Below are 21,180 nucleotides of genomic sequence, written 5' to 3' on the forward strand. Positions count from 1 at the left end.
AGGGCAGATGTCCTGCGTATGTTAGACATCACTACAAGGGCCTTTCTCTCGCTGGGCCTAGTCATCAATTTCCAGAAATTGACGACGGAGCTCACACAAAACATAGAGTTCATAGGGGCACACCTAGACTCTATTACCTTGAGAGAATATCTGCCCGATGCCCGTTTTCGTGCTATCAGATCCTTAGGGCAGGTGATGATGTACAGCCCCACAGTGCTGATCCTAACTTGCTTACGGCTCCTGGGGCACATGGCTGCCACCACGTTCATGGTGCAGAATGCCAAACTACATATGCGACGCCTACAGCACTGGTTGGCGACTGTGTACAGGCCAATGATTCATACTATTCACAAAAAGGTATCGCCCACAATGGAGATGCAAAAGTCTCTGGCATGGTGGGCAGACCCCAAGAACTTGCTATTAGGGTTGCCATTCCACCAACCGCAAATCGCGGTTTTTCTCACAACGGATGCGTCCCACGTAGGATGGGGAGCACACAGGGGCAATGGTGCCCCGCAGAGACAGCGATGCACATAAACATACTGGAACTCAGAGCAGTGTTCAGTGCATGCAGGCGCTTCCACAAATACCTGCAGGACAAGGTAGTCGGAGTCAATACCAACACCACCTCCACAATGTTCTATATCAATCACCAAGGCGGAGCCAGATCTTGTGCGTTATGCGCAGAGGTGGTCCGACTATGGAATTGCTGCATTGCAAACAACAGAACGCTAAAAGCCTCATACCTGCCGGGCATCCACAACATGAGAGCAGACCAACTAAGCAGGCATTTTGCTCTCATGCACAAGTGGCAAATCCGCTCCGATCTACTACGCAATGTATTCCACAGATGGGGGTTTCCCCAGATTGACTTGTTTGCCACTTACACCAACAAGAAATGCCCACAATACTGCTCCAGAGCAGGCATTGGGCAAGTTTCACTGGGGGATGCCTTCATGCTCTCATGGAAGGACCCATTGCTGTGTGCATTCCCTCCCACAAGGCTCCTTCACAAGGTCCTGGAAAAAGTGAGGAGGGAGAAGGTGCGCATAATATTCATAGCCCCAATATGGGATCGACAGCACTGGTTTCCTTTGCTGCTAAGCATGTCATGCCACCCACCACTCCCCCTCCTGATAGTACTGGACCTTCTCGCACAGAGTCGGGGTCCATAGCACACCCCCATCCTCGAATGTTCCGCCTGAAAGCATGGTAATCCATGGCTCAGTACCTTAGAGAGAACATGCTCAGAAGGAGTAAAAGAGGTCTTGGAATGCAGTTGACAGGCCTCCACCAGGAAGGCTTACGCACACAAATGGAAACGTTTTACATGCTGGTGGTTGTCCAAGCAATTGATTCCTCTGGACGTCTCCATTCCCACAATGCTAGAGTACTTACTGGAACTAAAACAAGGTCGGCTTACTTTATCGTCATTAAAGGTCCATCTTGCGGCTATATCAACTGTATTTGCCCATCCCATTACCACACGGTTTCTAAAGGGGCTCGCAAATCTACACCCCCCGCAGAAACCATTATCGCCTTCATGGAGCTTGGACCTGTTCCTCGACACACTGTCTAGACCACCCTTCGAACCATTGGCCACTGTACTCCTCCAGCTACTTACCATAAAGGCAACTTTCCTTCTCACAATTACATCAGCCTGCAGGGTGAGCGAGCTGGCAGCGATAATGGCAATGCCACCCTATACAATTTTTTTCAAAGGAGGCGGTGGTTTTACGATTACACCCAGCCTTCCTTTCGAAGATTGCCTCAGAGTTCTGCATTAATGAGCCAATAGATGAACCTTAATTTTACCCAAAACCACATACCTCGAGTAAGGAAGCGTGGCTGCATTCACTCAATGTGAGGAGGGTGTTGGCCTTTTACATAGACAGAACTAAGCCCTTCCAGAAAACAGACTGACTCCTGGTGTCTATTGCACCCAGATCAAAAGGGGAAGGTGCCTCATCACAAAGAATTTCAAATAACATTGCATCCTGCATAAAAATGTGCCATGAGCTCCATAAGACCCCTCTGCTAGTTCCGCCCAGAGCTCACTCCACTAGAGCAATGGCGACATCAACAGCCTTCTTCAAAGGAGTCGCATTAAAGGACATCTGTAGAGCGGCAACATGGTCATCCTATGACACCTTTGCCAAGCACTATGCAATGCACCGGGTGTTGGATGAGGATACCTGTCTATTGACAGCAGTCCTTTCAAGGGCAAGCTGCATGTAAATCTGGTACCCACCTCCATTTTTGGGGTCACTGCTGGGTAGCCACTTAATGTGGAGCACCCATGGGGACCACTCGAAGAAGAAAGAAGTTACTCACTTGTGTAGTAACAATGGTTCTTCGAGATGTGTCCCCATGGGCGCTCCACTACCCACCCGTTCCTTCCCGCTTCGGAGTTCTGCTTTGTGCCTTTCAGGAGCATCTGGGGCCGTTGATCAAGGAACTGGCGTGGACCGGATCGCGCATGTGACCGAAAGCGCGCGAAGGACCGACGTGCATGGGCGCATGCGCGACCCGATGAGAGACAGCTGGAAATCTCTGATCTGGGGCAAGCCCGACGCCTAATGTGGAGCACCCACAGGAACACATCTCGAAGAACCATTGTTACTACAAAAGTGAGTAACTTCTCTTTATTTAATCAGGGTTTTCTTCACCAAGTTTTAGGAAAATAGGCTAATTCTTAATAAGCTGTTCCAAACAATCAATTACAGAATTCCTCCTACTCCCTCCAGTGAATATGAAGAAAACAGTAGTGGTTATTTTAAGTACTTTGTGACCTCAACATTTTTTCCAGGAATAAGAGAAGACATACTTGAGACTTTGGTCTAGAGATGCATTAAATGGGCACTGCAGCCCTACGTTGTTAAGGAGCATACTTCTGTTCTAAATATCTTTTCTCATTTTTTGTCATGTGTGCAGCGTTGTCTGTGACAAAATTGTACGTGACCATTGACTTTTTGTTCACAGTTCATTACAGCTTTTGCTGCCACTTCTTTTAAATATTCTTTTGTGTGGGCATTTCCTGAGGTATCTGTTGTTTCTGAAGGATGTTCAGCCCCTTCTTTTGTTGTCACACAGGCACATATTACTGCATTGTTGTATAAATTGCTCTGCCCATCAAGGCTTAAACTGTGGAAGAAATACTGATGGGAAATTTATCAGAGAGGTAGCTGTGTCAGTCTGTGTCTTCAAGAACAACAGGAAGTCCTGTAGCACCTTATAGGCTAACAGATGAAGGCCATCTGATGAAGCGGGTCTTTGCCCACAAAAGCTTATGCTCCAAAATGTCTGTTAGCCTATAAGGTGCTACAGGACTTCTTGTTGTTCTGATGGGAAATTTGACACTCTTCAGGTTCCTTCTTATACATTGTATCTAGCAACCTCCCACCAATGTCTGCTCTACCAGGTAGAGTGTAACCTAGTCATAAGGACTTAGCCATGTCCAGGCCTGCCAGGTGAGGGGGCGGGTGAGGCAAAGGGGGTAGTTGTAGTTGTAAAAGGGCCTGGAGCTCTGCCTACCACTTCTGCTACTTCATCACTAGCAGCGTCTGGAGCGCCAGGCCCCTTTGAACTGCCATTCTGCATAGCTGTTGGGAACAGCGCTGCACTCAGTGGCATGAAGGGCTGACTGCCTTAGGCCCCACCCCTTCTATCCTTGGCCCAGCCCTTTCCAGGAGCAAGGAGCCAGGCTCCTCCCGCCTCTGGCCCCACGGCGGCTGCCAGCCCCATGCACCGTGTCAGTGAAGGTGTTTATTGTTAATGGCGCAAAAAGGAGAATGCGCGATATAAATGAACTGAGCAGCCTTTTCATATGTGGTGTCTTTTTGGTATTTATAGAATTATAGAACACTAGGACTGGAAGGGACCTCGAGAGGCCATCGAGTCCAGCCCCCTGCCCTAATGGCAGGACCAAGTACTATCTAAACCATCCCTGATAGACATCTATCTAACCTGTTCTTAAATATCCCCAGCGATGGAGATTCCACAACCTCCCTTGGCAATTTATTCCACTCTTTGACCGCCCTGACAGTTAGGAACTTTTTCCTAATGTCCAACCTAAACCTCCCTTGCTGCAGTTTAAGCCCGTTGCCTCTTGTTCTATCCTCAGAGGCCAAGAAGAACAAGTTTTCTCCTTCCTCCTTATGACTCCCTTTTAGATACCTGAAAACCACTATCATGTCTCCCCTCAATCTTTTCTTTTCCAAACTAAACAAGCCCAATTCTTTCAACCTTTTTTCATGGTCACATTCTCTAGACCTTTAATCATTCTTGTCGCTCTTCTCTGGACCCTCTGTAGTTTCTCCACATCTTTTTTGAACTGCGGTGCCCAGAACTGGACACAATACTCCAGCTGAGGCCTAACCAGTGCAGAGTAGAACGGATGAATGACTTCTCGTGTCTGTTCACAACACACCTGTTAATGCAGCCGCCAGCCTGCCCCCGGAGCCCAAGGGAAGCAGCAGTCACTGGCTCACCCCAGGAAAGCAGCAACAGCGCATGCTTCCCCCGCCTCCCCAAAGCTCAGGGAAGTGACTCCTGCCAGCAGCTGCACCTGTGCAGCCGCTGGTGGAAGAGGTCAGTGAGGGAGGGCTCAAATATGGGACAGTCCCTTTTAAAAATAAGTAGGGATGCCTTTTTGGAGTCCCAAATATAGGACCGTCCCACCTAACATGGGACAACAGATGGTTACCCTAGTAAAGACACAAACAGCTTTTAGAGCTGCAAATTTAGCTATATAAAAGGACCCTGCACCAAGGATGCTAGATGATGCCTCCCCCTGCTTTGAAGCTCCCTCAGCAGCTGAAATCACAGGCTCATATGAAAGCTACCATACCAAGAAAGGGAGTACTGAACAAGATTGTCCTAAACCCTGCACCAAGAGCCCTAAGAGCCTGAATCAGCTGACCTGAGCTGTGAGACTTGCTGTCCAGGATTTTGTTTTTTATTTTTCTCTGTGGCATATACACACCCACATTTGTTCTGATTCACAAGCTAAGGCCGTCAGAAGGAACTGAGTGGCAGCGGGGATCACTGTCTACTTTATGTGCCGGGGGGTCTGGGTGGCATGAGGGCATTTACTGGACACTGCTACTAAAAAAAAAAGTTCCAAACTCCTTTGGTGGAGCACATGTACCACTGAGAGCCACAAGTGCAGCAAATAAAAGAAGAATGCAGCTTTACTTTTTGAGCAAAGCAAAAAGAGAAGGGTGATTATTAGGATATCTTCATGGGTACCTGGTTTATTAAAATACATTTCAAGAGCCAGAAACAACTAAAGAGATTTCTACAGGATATCCAGCTTTTGTTAGGGGTGGAGGGATTAGAGATCAGGAAACAACATATGTCAAGCAAAATTCAAATTTACCCTAGTCCAGCTAAATCTGAAACAAGGTTTCCCAAAGCTGCAGCTGCGATAGTTGATATTGCTGTCCTTACTCCAAACCCATCCATGGTGGTGGTTTTAGTGGATGGCTGGAATTGTTTGCTGGCTACTGATGGATACCTTGTTGTCTGAAATATGCTTAATTGCAATATTGTTGTCTGTAAGTGACAACGGATGACTCTAAAGTTGTTCCAGATACAGTCTCTGACGCTTAAACGTGATCCTGAAACAAAATCAAAAGGTTTTGAATAGTTGTTCTTCTCACTCTAATCACTTACATTTCTTTACCAAAAAACCAAGACTGTGCTTAGAGTGCACTTAATTTTGGAATAATCCCACTGAACTCACTGGCAGTTCTGTGTTTTGATAAAACAAGTATAGGATGAGGTTCCATGGAAAAGCTGAGTTATGTTGGATTAAAGTAAGGAATAAACTTATGGCCTGTAGCCATGAAGTTCCAAATAAGAACATGACCGAGCAGCAGCTCTCGATCTGTCTTATGGCTGCTTTCTGTACTGTATATTTGGGTGATAGATTCTAAACCTATTTTGCATTGTGAATTGAGTTACTAACCAGTAGATCCACATTGTTCCTCAGACATATCCACATCATTTTCTCCCCATAAGCAGTTTTCCTCATGCTGTTTCATTCTTGCAGCAAGTCCTGAATCATCTTCTTGCACTGCTTACACTTGGCACCCTTTGCATTTTTAAGCTGAGGGAATGAATTTATTCAAAATATTCCCAGGAGGGGTTTCTCTTAAACCTGTCACAGCTTCTGGGTGTTCCTCTAGCAGAAGTGTGGGCAATATAGGAAGATGTATGTGTGCTGAATAATGGTTTCCCATTCCCTTTTCGGGCCACTCCACTGTTCTTTCTGTGCTGCCTTTGTCCTTTCCTGTACATTGTCTATCTTTAAGACACTAACTCCTCTGCCATGCTTGGCCTAGGTCCAGCACCATCTAAGCACAAAACAATCCAGCCTGGTGTCTGTCTCTGTGCACATTAAGTTTGTCTGCTGAGAAAGAGAAATTGGAAGACCATAGCTTTGAAGAAGCAAGAGCTGGTTGTTAGGCTGGATAGACTAGCACCATTCATTCATTTTTGAGGTGTAAGTGTAGGTGTAGCATGTTGGTGGTGAGGGGTAATTGTAACTGTTACCTTTAAATGAAAATTATAGTATTTTTTGCTTCTTTTAAAAAAATCAGAAGTCAAGAAACAACTGTTAGTTTTCATATTTAAAGTGGGTAGTTGCAGGTAAATAGATTGCAGTTTCAATAGAGAAAGCAACTACGAGAAGGGGCAGAAAGTACTTTGATTTTTATATTCAGATATTGCATCTCCTTGGTGCATGTAAGAGGATTTTCACAATCACATTTATATTTGGATGAAGATAATCGTAAAAACTTAAATGGGTCCGTAAAATCAGTTGAAGCTTTGCTCTGATGTGAAGAGTATCTGGTTTATAAAAACCTTTCTTATGCCTCGCAAACTGCAAAGAAGGAGAAGCAGAAGGTTAGGTTATGGATATTTCCAATTTCTGTTTGTCTAAGAGTTGTCTTTACTTGTCTCCCGCATACATGGTAGGACAAAGAAACTATGGAACTAAATTAGTATGTATGGGCTGGTTTTAAAGTTTGCATTAAGGACTTGATCCATCTGCTACAAAAGTCTATAGAAATCTTTTTCAAAGCATGCGTAGGAAACTTGCATTAAAACCTGTGTGCCACACTGGGGATGAAAGAAACTCCTTCAGATTCTGTTGCTCTTTATTCCTTAACCTCTGAAGGCCAGATGACAACCCACAAGAAAATACTACTGTAGAACCCTGTGTCATGAAGAAAGTGTAAATGTGTGTGATGTTTTTTTATAATTTGTTAAATGCTAAAAAAAACAACTTGAATGCAAAATTCCCCTTACAGTTATGTTTTTGTTTTTGTTTTTGCTAGCATGTTTTCTGTGAAATTAAACCGAAAGATGAGACCCCTCTTGTTACCAATTCTCCACGCATCCCTGAGTTTCCAGAACAGACATCTGAAATGAACATCAGTGCTTGCCCAGCTGAAGAATTTGATAAAGTAACTGTGAGCACAAGTTGTATATTTCGTGTGTGTGTATTTTTTTACCTATTAGGGAAGTGGCAGTGACAGACCTATTTACAATGCCATGCTCTGAAAATAATTTCATTAAGCATTCAATTGTGATGGTAACATCCTCTTCAGTTTAGGTCTAATGCTTGAATTCTCACACTGGACCCAGAAGTAAATTCAAGTTTGATCACAAAAATGTATACTTTAATATTAAATATTGAAAATAAAAAGTAAATGAAAAATAATAAATTACTGAAAGTTTACATTTACGTTTCAGACACCTGTCCATCAAGTTGATCAAAGCAGTTCTGAAGTCAGTCTCCCTGAGCCAAACAAGCCAATAGAGCAACTTGCCTTTCAGTCTGCCTCTCAGGAAACCTTGGAACTGGTATACACAACTCTTTGTGATCCTCCCTTGTTGCAAGTCTTTGTGCATTTACTTCATTCTTTGACAATGCAGTTGTGTTGAACAATCAGCTAGTTATGATTTTTTTTAACAAATACATGAGTTAGCTTATCAGGCAGATATAGAAATAATTTATGTATAATAAAGATATATAATATCTTAGCCATTTTCAGACCTTATTTATGAAGCTCTCTTTTATATTTGAAAATGTACAATCTGAATGTGTGTTCCTCCCTTCTCCCTCCACAAAAAAGTGTCAAGATCATAAAAATAGCCTTTGGTATCTTGTAATAAACAGTTGTTTCATTTGGTGTTTAAAACTCAAATATACTTTCTTAAAATAATGTTTTTTTAATCTTTATTCGAGTAAAAAACAAGTTAAATCTTGTTTCCATTGATGTAAGTGGGAGTTTTGTTACTGACTTAGACAGAACCACGATTTTACCCATAGTGTTTCACTTTCTATTGTTAATAATAGCTCAAGGTTAGCTTTAGTCCATGTAATTAAGATAAGTAAATGGGCTAGCATGTACTATTAAGAATTATGGCTATGTCTATACTAATCCCTCCCCCCTTTTTTTAAAAGGGGGACGCTAATGAGACATTTAGGGATATGCTAATGAGGCGCTGCAATGAGTATGCAGCACCTCAGCATAATGGCAGCCATGGCACTTTCGATCATGTATGTCTCATCTACGCGGGGTCATTTTTGAAAGGACTTTGCACACTTTCAAATCCCCTTATTCCTATTTTGCTATAGGAATAAGGGGATTTTCAAGTGTGCGGGGTCCTTTTGAAAGAGACCCCATGTAGACGAACCGCGCAGGATTGAAAGCAACACTCTCGAAGTGCTGTGGCCACCATTATGGTAATGAAGCACTACATATTCATTGCAGTGCTTCATTAGCATATCCCAAAGTGTCTTATTAGCATCCGCTTTCGAAAGGGGTAGGGGGCACTAGTGTAGACATAGCCTATGTATTTATTTAAGAAATGAGTGCCAGGTTTTGTCCAGGGAGTACTCATGCTGTGTAAAACTCCTTGGTTGTTGGGCTTCAAGAGCATGGATTGGGAGCTGAGCAGAAAGAGCTGAAACTGCTTTCTTAATGAATCTCTAGCAAGTGTTCAAAGGGTTTTGTAGCTTGTTCTGAATGATTTGACATAGAAACTGCTTCTCTGATCACTATGTTCAGATGGAGTAGACTTCAGTTACTACTTTGAGTTGCCATAGTATTAAGATGGTTTGTGCTAAATCCACAGTATTTTAAATTTTAGATTAGGTAGGTGCTAAATGAAAAGGATTAAAAATATATCTGTAACATATTTACATGTGTAAAGTAGCCACACGTGTGGCTACTAATATTATAGACAAAACAAAAGCCAGATAAGTTTCCTTTGATTTTTTTATAACCCAATTTCAGAACTGTTAATATCGATCTCTGCTGAAATTTCCCTGTATTTATTTTCCAGTTTACAGCAATAGTCAAATGCAGGCGTACACCATTAGTGCAATAGTAATATTGCTGTCTGCCCTATGTGGTTTGAGGCGGCAGCATATTAAATAGGTTCACGCATGTTGTTCTTATTATTAGTTTTCCTTTTGTTATGACATAATGCTAAAGTAAGATTGAAGTCATTTAGCAGGAGGCACTTTGAAACTGAATGAATTGTTCCATCCTTTTTTTACGTGTTAGACTGTCTCCATTTTTATCCTTTGAATACATTTGATTTTTATGGTAAACTGTAGAGTGAAGTCTCAAATCCCTGGCTCAGTTAACATGTGCATCATGTCTACATGTAGACTTTACCTGAGCAAAAGGTGGTGGGGATTTTTGCATCCTCCCTTTGCTATATATTTATCTGATCCTTGGTTTTATTATGGACTACTTTGACTGTTCAATTAATGATTTTTCTTCCCTACGTTATACTTGCTGGTATAGAAGTGAAATGAACCTTAATCAGCATGTCCAGAAAAGAAAATCTCTTCGGTTTTTATCTAGATTTAGAGAACAGTTTTTATAGGTAAAATGTAGGAAAACTAGTAGTTGCATTCTGGATCATCACAGTAGCATGAGTAAGGGTTAGTTGTTTGAATAATGGAGTACAGGGTGAGGCCCTTAGTCAATCTAGGATATTGCTTTTGTTTAAATCGTGCATATAGAGCTGGCCCTAGGGGCCAGCGAGCTGAGCAGTTGCCTAGGGCTGCCAATATCAAGGAGCTGCCGAAGTGGACCAGCCTGTGTGGGGCTGGAGCCAGTGTGCACTTGCTGTGGGGGATGGGGAGGGGCAGGGCTGCAGCTAAGTGGCCTGGCAGCTGGGGTGTGCAGCACCCCAACCCCGTGGGAGGACACAGCAGCTGGGAGGGTGCACCCACTGGTCCCTCTTCCCCTGCCCAGGGGCCCCCATTTGCCTGGGACTGCCAGTTAGTTGGGACATGTGTACAGGTGCAGTCACTTAGTTGAAGAGAAACTGTCTTTCTTCTTCCAATTGTGTGTTGGAGACTCTGTGCCACAGGGATGGGTCTCTCATAGGTATAACAGAAATGAAATTCTATTCAGAGTATATTAACTTCTCCTTTTAATTGAGCAAATTATCAGTACTTGTTAATTATTTTTGTTCACATAATAACCTTTGCTAATTGGGTCTCCAGACCAAAACTGGAAAATTTGATAAGATTGTTCCTTTAAGGGATGTTATCTGTGCACTGAATAGTCGTTTTTAATTAAAATTTACAAGCGCTTCAGGATAGTTAGTGAGATGGTTATTTGATGAATCTGGTTGTTTCTAGTCTGAATTCTTACCGCCTTGCCCATTAAATCTTTCAAGACTGGACAAAACTATGATCCCAGTATGGCCCTGGGATCTGCTAGTGAAATGCCTCTGTCTAGGTGGAGTCCTGCTCAAGTTATTCTCACTCTGCACAAGTGCAGAGGTTACAACTTCCTTGGGCAAAGAACAATACTTGTGTATCCATGTTAAAAACTTTTTTTTTTTTTGGGGGGGGGGCGGGGGGGAATGTCATTTCTGAATTTGCCAGATTGTGATTTACGACATGGACACTTTAAGTGATACTTCGCTAAGTGATACAGCTAGGAAAATGAGACCATATTATAGAAATCATAATGAACCATGTATTTAAGATGATGATTTTGCTTGGGCTAGGGTGACCATCTGTTCAATTTTCCCAGGACAGTCCCTTATTTAAGCTGTCTCACAGGTGTCCTGACTTTAATGGGCAAATTGTCCCATATTTTGTGGACTCCTGTTCCCCAGCATCCAGTGTCTCAAGGTGGCAGCCCCTGTGGCCATTGGGAAGCCGCCCCATTCCTCAACAACCCACGGAGGCAGTTCGCACTGCCAGTGAACTCCGCCATTGAGGATGGCTGCCCCGTTCCCTGGCACCTTCCTGCTGTAAGATTGCAGAGCTCCCATCCCCCATTCCCCTCATCAGGAGGCTGCAGAGCCCCCATCCCTGGTCCCTCGCTCTGGGGCAGCCGAAAAGCCCTGACATGGAACAGCAGCCCCCGCATCCTTGGAGGCCAGTGTCCCGTATTTGCCGTAGGGCAATGCGGTCACCTTAGCATGGGCTGATTAAAACTTAAAAACTCATTTTAAACTTGTCGCTAGAATGAAGGTAAAAGAAGTGACTGCTGTGCACTGCCTGTCTCCTTTGCTAGGGTGAGGCCATCCATCATATGTCTGAGCTGTCCATTCCGCTTAAAGCAGAGGAGCCAAATGCAGAAGCTGAACGGAAGAAGTGGGAGGAAGGCCACATAGACTACATGGGGAAGGATGCTTTTGAACATATTAAGAGAAAATTGGATATGTTTTTAAAGTAGACTTTATTATAATGCAATATGTTGACCAGCCACCATTTTGTATTTGTGATGTACAGTGCGACCCTTGGGATGCTTGGTTATAGGCCTTTGATATTTAAGTTCAAATGGACAGCCTGTTTTTTTTAAGGCAAAAACAATTGCAAATGTAACACCACTAGTTTAACTCTTGTGTGTGCCTCATGTTTATTGTTAACCTATAGTGCCTCGTGAAATAGTAGTGCAGAAATTGACATTTCCACTTGACACCCCTGAATTAAGTATAAAAGGCCTATAATAGTCTGAATGTGTGTGTCCAAAATATTAGATTTGAAAACATTAAACTTACCAAGGAGATTAGATTAACTTTGACATCCTTAAAAAATGCTTCCAAACCTTTTCTTCGTGATGGCTTTGCTGCTGGAGACAAAAATAACATTGACACTAATAATTACATATAAGCTGACAATGGGGAAAAGCCAATGGTTTGGCACCACTGAAATCAATTACATAACTCCCATTAACTTCAGTGTGGTTAGGACTTCACCTGGATATCCACAGGGGACTGTTTTTTTTGCTCTCCTTTTTTTGGAAGATGTTCAGGTACCAAGCTGAGTGAGCAATAGTACAACTCTGAAATAGACTGCAGTGGTACAATTGTGTGTTTTATTAGCTAAATTGATGAGAGGAAAAAAAAAACCCTAACTCTATAGGCCTGGATAACTAACAGCTGTTTTGCCTCATTCTGGTGCTCTAGATGAGTTTGTTGATCAGTGCTTCAAACTGCATTTCACAAAGGTACCAAATCCATTAGATGGTGCTTGGTGGTTTGAGTGCATCTGAGACAAACAACTGATAGCTATTTACTACAGCAGCTGTTTATTAGCTATAAACCAAGGGCCTGTTTTCAGAAACCAATACAACTGTGTATAGTTACTGTCAGTGGGACTGTTGCATTGATTACAGTTTTGAGTGTGCTTCTTTATATTTAAGTTAAATCACATTGTTAAATAAAAATAAATGCAGAAGCCAGAGAAACCTGACATCTTCTAAGTTGATAACTCTTGCATTTCGGTTTGAAACTTCAGCTCTGGTAATACCAGAAAGAGAGAAATTGGAGTTACACAGCAGAGTTGATGCAGTACTTGAAGCATTTTAGGTTATATTGTGCTGCAAGTTTGAAATTTGGGAACTGTGCTTCAAAATCAGTTGCACAATATGTAGTTCCTTGGTAAGAGGACTGTAGACAGAATTCTACTAAGGAAGATGAAATGTAGCCTTTTTACAAATTCCTGCACAAAATCATTTACTTGAAAAGCAGCAAGAGAATCTGAAGGAGTGAAAGAGAACATTTGAAACCTCTATTTTTAAATGACAGTGGAAGGCATTACTTTCACGTTTTTGGATCTAACTACCTCCACTTTTACTCTGATTGTCTCTTATTTACTCTCAATATTTTTCATGAAGTGACTTGGGTGTTTCAGAGAAATCTCAGTTTTATGAGGAACGTTGATCTAAACAGTTCAAAGATTGTTTCAATTTACACATTTTTTTAAAAAAACTCATGTTTTGTGCAGCTACATTTTGTGCACTTAAGTGTCTTTTACTGGGCTTGTAAATTAGATTTTGGGGAAAATTAAAGGGAAAATCAGTAATTCTGGAATTTTCAGAGTAGGTTATTACAGTATGTGTTAAAGTTGAAATGAGGGATCAACGAGCACAACTGAAAAGAGCTGGGCATATGAATTTGTATCCTTTGGTGGTTATGCACTGTTTTCATACAAGAAAATATTAATAAGAATGTCTGCACCACGGTAGCATGAACTTCCTTTAATACATAGAAAGAACTCTTAGTCTTAATTTGTCTGGAGTTTAGTAAGGATTGGGTCCAGTTGTCCCCTCTGTCTTCCCCCTCGTCCCCACATCCTGTTGGAACACGAGGGTGTAAGGAGGTTTAGCTCTGGAAGAATAGTGCACAGTGAAGAAATTTGAATCACTGGTGCTTAGCCTCCTTTAGAGTAGTTGTGTTTTTTTTCAAAACCTGTATGACCTGATTTTTAAAAATGCTCCAATATGTTTAAATAGGACAGAAGTAGCTGAATAGTTCTGAAAAATCACACCCATATTTGTCCTAATTCACCTTGCAGTGGAAAATGCTTCAGGATTAAGATAATGGTTTGTGGTAGTTTTGTGGTTACGTACCAACTACATAGGAAGGATGTGGTGACATTGATCTCGGAACCACATATTTAATGGGAGACTGCATCTACTGTGAATTTGAGAGAGGCTACGTCTAAGCTACAAGATACATTTGAATTTATTGAAATCATTTTTATAATGCCATTTTTAATTCAATTTTGAGTATCCTCACTTCGCACGGTCTCCCAACTAATTGAACATATTGCTTCCACACAGAAATCACCAAACATCGACTGTAGCAGCAGTGCATTTTGGGAACCTATCTCACAGTTCCCTCAGCCCCACGTTCTGAGCTGGAAACCTAGTGCAACAGTGCTGTCAGTTTCTCGGGTCGCCCAAGCTGTGGCGACCCGGGATACTGACAGTGTGGCAGCCCTGTTCAGTTTCACATCTCCGGGTAGTAGTGGGGAGCTGGGAGCCAGGTGCAGTGCATAGCTTTGTGGAGTACATATGGGAAGCTTGTGGAGGCTAATCAATTGGAATTAACAACATGGCACTTCTACGCTAGCCTTTATTCGAGATTTTAAATTCAAAATTGACGCTGTGCCCATCCGTTACTATCAATGTTTTGTTGCTGATGTTAGGGCAGACTAAATCGAGCTAATGATGTTTACAGTGAAGACAGTGTTTTAATATTGAGCCAACTCCTGTAAATTCGATTTTTATCTGATAGCATAGATGTAGCCAGACTGGACACACACCATGGTGTACGAGTTGAACACTGTCTTTTTTAGAGCAAGTCTGACTGTGGGAATGTAGTGTGTCTTTGTTTTGTAGCTGTGTCCTGAATCTTCTCCAGCTCATAGGACTTTGCATGGAACTGATGTTTGTCAGGGTCTGCTTGTTATATTAACAACTTGGTGATATTTCGTGTAGTCACTCTTTATCAATGTTCCTGAAGTTCTGCACCACCATCTAAGTGATAAAGATCAGGGTTCAAACGGTGAACATTACCACAAAGCAGCAGGCCCTCTATGTTCCCTGTAAATTCTTAATGTGTTTAAATGGTGAATTGGGCTTTACACTATGGTAAATTGTCGTTCAGAGAAATCAGAAAGGAAAAAGGCTCGAAATAATCATATCCACCATGACTGGTGCAGAACTACAGTTCTAATTTCCATAGTGATTACATTTCAATATATGTTGTTTCTAAATTGCTACTCTGTCAACAGGCCCTGCAGATTTCCAAGACCAGCATCTGATGAAGTGAGTCGGTGCTCACGAAAGCTCATGCTCAAAACTTTTCTGTTAGTCTGTAAGGTGCCACAGGACCCTTTGTTGCTCTCACTTTGATGTAGGAGATTCAAGTAGGATTTTTCTGCAAGAGGCTTTAGTGTAGTTAGAGTAAACTTTCAGAAGTGGATTTTTCTCTCCATAAAAGATCTTTTGTTCCGTGTCTCTTAGGAAGGGCTATATGTACCTACCATTCATCTGTGATGGACCTCTTATAATAAGGATACAGAGGTAAATTACTTTCATAAAGAGCTCCTACATCAAGCATGGATGAGCAGTTAACCGGATTTTGAATCTGTTAAAACTCTTATGGGGCTGTGGTGTGAAAGTCCCTCTTTCAGTTAAAGTGGACCTACTTTGATTAAATGTGCCCATCTGTCTCTCACCTCACATGTTTATGATCAAAAGAATTAATCTCTGCTAGAAGCAGAGCATTTTTTCACTTGGGTGGATATACTGCATTAGTTAGCTTAGTAGTTGGGATCTGGTGTGGGTGGGCCACAAGCAGAGAAACATTTCAAGGCATTTCTCAATATCATAGTCATACAGGTGTGTTGTACAGCTATCACTGAACCATCTCTTGCATGCATTTCCTAAAATCATGCCCACGGCCTTCAATTTGGATGTTCTTGGAAAATAGGAAGATTGTTTTACCTCATACCATGGCAGTCCCTCCTGTATTTTGCTGTGAATTTTACATCTGTTTGATTTTGTAAAACTAGAGCATAAAATACCTAATCCTTTTTTTCCATTAGTATTCTGTTAATAGGGATGTGTATTGTTTACAAATCCTGGGCAAGGCTAGTAGTAGTGGGTGGCAGGAAGGATGTCTGGCCAAGATCCCATGCCAGAGGCAGGCTGGTGCAGCAGGACTGCGGGTTCATCCCCAGGGGGCTCAGACTTTGGCTTCAGAAATGTGTGAGCAGATGAGAAAGATGGGGACGGGGAATTCCTTAGTTTGACTTTGCAAGTAATATCACTGAGAAGGTACTTTTGTGTCCTGTTTTTTTTAACTTCTGATTTTGTGTGCATTTGTCAAAGTTTTTACCTCTGTTTATCAAATAAATGCGTAAAACATTTTGCCTTGGGCCTATATTTTCTTGGATGTTGTATCTGGGGTATTATAAACGGTGGTCAATTTTTAAAATGTCCTTCAAAAATTAGTCATTTTCTTGTCTGAATGATTTCGCTGACCAATATGTGAAGAATTTTCGTAGGTGTTAATTGAAAATGGTGACATCAAACATTTCATCATCTCTGATCCTATCCAACATCAACTTTTTAATTGGGTTGAATAATAATAATGTAGCCATAAATTTAGCCACTTTTTGTGCCATGGTTGTTTTTTTAAGTTCAATAAAACAAGCCCCAAGCTAGGTCCCTGAGGATCTCCATTAGTAGTTTCCTTCACAGTTCATCTTTTAGTCTGGCCCCCTGTGATCTCCTGTTTAACTAGTTCCTTATGCACTTATCAATTCCCATCTTAATCCCCGCTTCTCTAATTGTATTAATTTCCCATGTGGAACTGTAGCATGCCTTACTGAATTCAGATAGATTAGACCTACTGCATTTCCTTTGTCTAAAGAATCGGTCAAAATTAGGCTAAAAGGTTTCTCTTCCTGCAAGTGACCTTACTTGAAAGGTCTGAGCAAAATCCTTTCAGTCATTATGTTCAATAAGAGTTAAAGGTTTGCTTGCTTTGCTTACAATATTCTAATTCTTTGAGTGGAAGAAACATCAGTTTTTTTTGCACACTTTGAAATTAGGCATAAATGCAGGTCTCATTGAGAACAAATGCACCAGGTTGTTTTGAAGGAGGAAAAAATTACATTTGCATACAGAGAAACACAGTAATAACTTTTCTTAATATTTCAGATAACCTAGATTCACTGTATGTAAGTGACAACAATTTAGTTGTTTGATGGAAGTTACACATTCATCAGTTCCAGGCCTTTGCTGCTGCTCTGCCTTTTTAAAATATTTTTTCTTCAAAATCCAGGAAACATGCACTTGTAATTTGGTCTTGTTTAAAAATGAAGGAACCAAATAAAACAACCAAACATTCCATTGTGAGGAAATCCCAACATTAAAATGTTCTGGCAACTTAACGACATTACAACTACATCACACTAATTCACTTCCCTGTAGTGAATCTAAACATTAACCAAGTACTCATTACTAATGTGCCAAAGCAAAGACATACAATGAATGTTACCAAGGAGCAGCGTTGGTTTTTATAGTTCTTGCAATTTGAGACTGCATTAAAAGAGAAGTGTCTTGTGTTTATAATTACGGGTAATTTTATCAACCTTTTGATTAAGTGTCTCCCATTTTTATGTCACGATTGAGAACTGAAAAAACTTCAGTACCCACAGATTAAAAGTGTAAGAGTGTATAGCTTTTTCCCACATACAACTCAGTAGGTTTACCTTTTTTTTGCGAGAGAACCTTGTTTTCTGTGGTTTTTGGTGTTTACAGAATTGTTTAGATGCAAAATTACTATGCAACTATCAATGGCTGCAGCAAATATATTTTCTTTAGTTCTTCAACACATTAGGCAGGTGCTACTTTTTTTAAGTCTTTGAAAGGTGTCTTTTAGCAAATGTGTGTGGTTTTTCTAATGTTTGAATCCATACTAGCAGAAAAGAACCCCCTCATTTTGAGAACAATTCACCTAAATTACTTAATGTAATGTGAATTTAGAGGAAACAGGCTGGATAAATCTAAAATGGATCAGAATTACATCTCATTTTTTTAACAGGTGTTTATTACTTAACTGCATTGAACACAAGACCAAATTCTGACTTTCTGTTACATCCAAAAGGAGCAAATCAATGTCAGTACTATTTGAACATGTTGAAATATTCTGGTAGAAGCTTATTGTCTTGCCATACACAGGAACTTTAGAGTCAGTCCAAATGCAGCACTTCTAAATGTTCTAATATACTGGTTAAAGCATTCAGGTGGAAGTCAGCTTCAGGAAACATGAATGAAAAATATTTCTGTGAATCAGCTGCAGCTTTATTCAATGAAAACAAATGCCAATCATCAAAATACATCCATTCTTTAAGGTATGCATATTCCCCTATAGTCAGAAAGTTGGCTAATTCCAATGTTGAAGTTGACTTGTCATTGCTCTCATTCTACAGGGGTGTGATTCCCACCCAATGTTCCCTTTAATCTTTTCTGTGTGCAGAATAATTTTATGTGCACAGGCATGTGTGGAAGTGCACCACTCAGTCTCCACAGACAGGGTTTTTGTTTCTCTGCTAACCAGCTGTGTGGCATTTGAATCTTGCCTGAGCAGCTGCCCAGGTGCTCGGCTTACAAGGAATGCTCAGATCAAGTGTACAAAAAAAGCCAGTGGATGGAGCTGGTGTAATGTGAAACACTGATCAATATATTCAAAAGATATTCTGTATTTTCAAACAACCATGCCAGTGAGTTCTCCTGGGGTGTATAATACTTAAAAATCAAACACAAGCTCAAAGCTGTCTCAACAGCCTTTTTGGTATTCATGCTGCAATGTATGGAGTGTAGCTGTTTTATTTCTGGAGCAAAAGCATACCTGTTCCTCATGGAAATTAGCGTCCCCCTGGTAAGATGGCAGTGGAGGCCTTACCAGCACCAGTAGGGTTATGTAATCTCCAGAAAAACATGAACATGCTGTGCTATGAGCCAGCACTCTTGGCTTGAAAATATAAATTGGACTTGCATGGAAAGCATGTAATAAGCTTGACTATCTCAAGTGGGCTCTATATACTGCTTTTGACCCTTGCTCTCCTCTGGTCCTTATCTTCTCACCTTTGGGGTCTGGGTGAATTTATGCAGCTTCAGAGTAAGATGCAATTTCATGGAGGAAGTTAAAACGAGCAACCTATTCACAAGTCCATTCTCTTCGCTCGTTCTCTGGTCACCAGCTTATGGTCTTTTCACTCAGATTCCTGTGAGTGCATTTGGCTATCATTACACATGGGCAGAGTGTTTTCTTCCACCGCTGATCTCTATTTCAGAGTTGTTGTCAGCCATGGAGCAATCACTGTAGCCTGGGCTGTTTGGCCTGTTTCTCTCTTCACTGCAAAAGAGGTGTCAGTGCTGGAGAAATCATCCTCTCAGTTCCTAGGATGTCATCAGGAAGATTCTGTATATGCTGCATCCTTCCCTAAGTTATGTCTTTAGCACCTGATTGTCTTACTGTCTTTACACTTCAACATATTAATTGCTCTGCTTAGGGGACTTGTATAGTATCCAGTTCATCAGGAGATACTGAAAAGTTGCCAGACCTTAGCACTGATGAGCAGTTAACTAAATGCATGTAAGCAATTTTCATTTAGCACAGTTAATCACTTAGCATTAGAGACACCATGCTGTCATTAAGGCATTTGTTGTTCAAAACACCCATTCTCCATGTCACTTTCAATGTGTGTGTCTGTTTCAGGGTCCATACCAATTTCAGGAACTTGGCTACTGTCCATTCTGTTAAGGAAAATCAGTGTGTGTGTAGATATGTTTTTGACATTGTGACAACAGTACATGGCCATAACAGCCAGGATAATTACAGTGAGACAGAAGCTAGTCATGCCTGTTGACAGCCTATGAAGGTTAGCAAATGGTGGCAACCAGCAGCAAGGGTAATTCAGGGCAGGTCCTTGCTAGGGAAATGTTGATTTCAGATATGCAATTTTAGCTCTGGCGAACAGAATTGCATATCTGGATTCAACTGTCTCCAGAACTCACCCATCAATGGTGATGGAGGCCTGCTGATGGAGGAAGGACCATAGCCAGTGGTGGAACAGAGTGGGAAGATGGCAAGTGGCATCAACAATGTTGCTGCTCTCAACCAACAAGTCAAACTTGCTGTTTGTTGGACTGTGATGACCAGCTACACGCACCTTGGTTTCTGTGGCATTTGTCACTGTTAAGGGTGAGGCTGATTACAAAGCCTGGTGGATTGTTGAAATTGTGGCCTGTAGAATCCCTCATCATAATGCCTCTGGTTTGGACAGTAGCGCCACCTCTTATAGGGAGGAGTATGCACACCCAGAGTACGTAATGTGTTTTGCTAGTCCTTGCTTGAGTGAAGGACTGCATGAGTATTCTTGGCAAACAGTTTCTTTTTTATCAAAGGATAGATCTTCGACTTTAGCCAGCAGCTCTTCAGGTAAGTAAGTATAAAGCCTGCTGTGTAACCACTGCGACGGCTGGGGCCCTTGCTGCTGTATCCGCCACATCTAAGCTTAGCTGGACCACTATCCTGGCTGCAGTGTAGCCCTCCTTAACTACCAACTTCAGAATCGGCCTCTTAGAGTCAGGTAGATAGTCTAAAAGGGGCATCAACTTAGTGTAGTTGTCGAAATCATGATTGGAGAAGAGAGCTACGTACTTCACTTTATGGAGAAGCAAGGTTGCTGAGGAATACAGCTTTCTGCCAAAAATATCTAAGAGTTTAGCTTCTTTATCCAATGTTGCCCCTATGAGCTGGGGTGTGCATGATCTGTGCCCGGCAGCATCCGCTGCTAGCAAATTGGATTGCAAATGTGTGAGCAAGTATTCCATCCCCTTAGGAGGGACAAAGTATTTCTTATTAACCCTCTTGTTGGTAGGGGGAACTGAGGCAGGGGTCTGCCATATGTCATCTGCCTCCTCCATGAAGGCTTCTGCCATGAAGATGGCTACCCTGAATGAAATGAGCAGGTTATAAATTCTTTAGGAGCCTACGTCTCTTTTCCTGCACTCCAGGCAGAGGAACGTCCTGGCTGATAGTCGCTTTCTGACAAGGTCGCTGAAATTCTTTAAATCATCCACAGGGGAAATGTCCCCGGGGATTATGGCCCCATCAGAGGAGGAACAGCCCATATGAGATGCACCAGGCCCTTGTTCCTCTGTGTCTGATGCCAGCGCAATCCCCTATTCCAGATGGTGAAGCAATGGAAATTGCACTGGTGGAGACATGATTGGAGCTGGCAACATTCAGGGAGAGGTGCAACTGGCAGTGGAAGGGGCCCATGATTGAGACCTGCTGGGTGACTCCTTCCTAAGG

At 41.9% G+C, this 21,180-nt stretch overlaps 1 protein-coding gene across 3 annotated transcripts in view; it reads left to right on the plus strand.

Annotated features, from left to right (window-relative positions):
• Positions 1-16,223, plus strand: part of GYG2 (glycogenin 2) — a 40,192-nt gene extending 23,969 nt beyond the window's left edge. For 2 of the 3 annotated variants that reach the window (XM_074992488.1, XM_074992497.1), the window contains exons 7-9: positions 7,347-7,481; positions 7,765-7,875; positions 11,571-16,223. In XM_074992488.1, coding sequence (XP_074848589.1) covers positions 7,347-7,481; positions 7,765-7,875; positions 11,571-11,732 — 408 coding nt within the window. In that variant the 3' untranslated portion in view covers positions 11,733-16,223. The remainder of the gene's footprint in view (positions 1-7,346; positions 7,482-7,764; positions 7,876-11,570) is intronic. The other variant, XM_074992505.1, reaches the window with a different exon arrangement.
• Positions 16,224-21,180: the final 4,957 nt, after the last annotated feature.

This window comes from Carettochelys insculpta, chromosome 1 (genome assembly GCF_033958435.1).
Source record: "Carettochelys insculpta isolate YL-2023 chromosome 1, ASM3395843v1, whole genome shotgun sequence".
NCBI classification, from domain to species: domain Eukaryota; kingdom Metazoa; phylum Chordata; order Testudines; family Carettochelyidae; genus Carettochelys; species Carettochelys insculpta.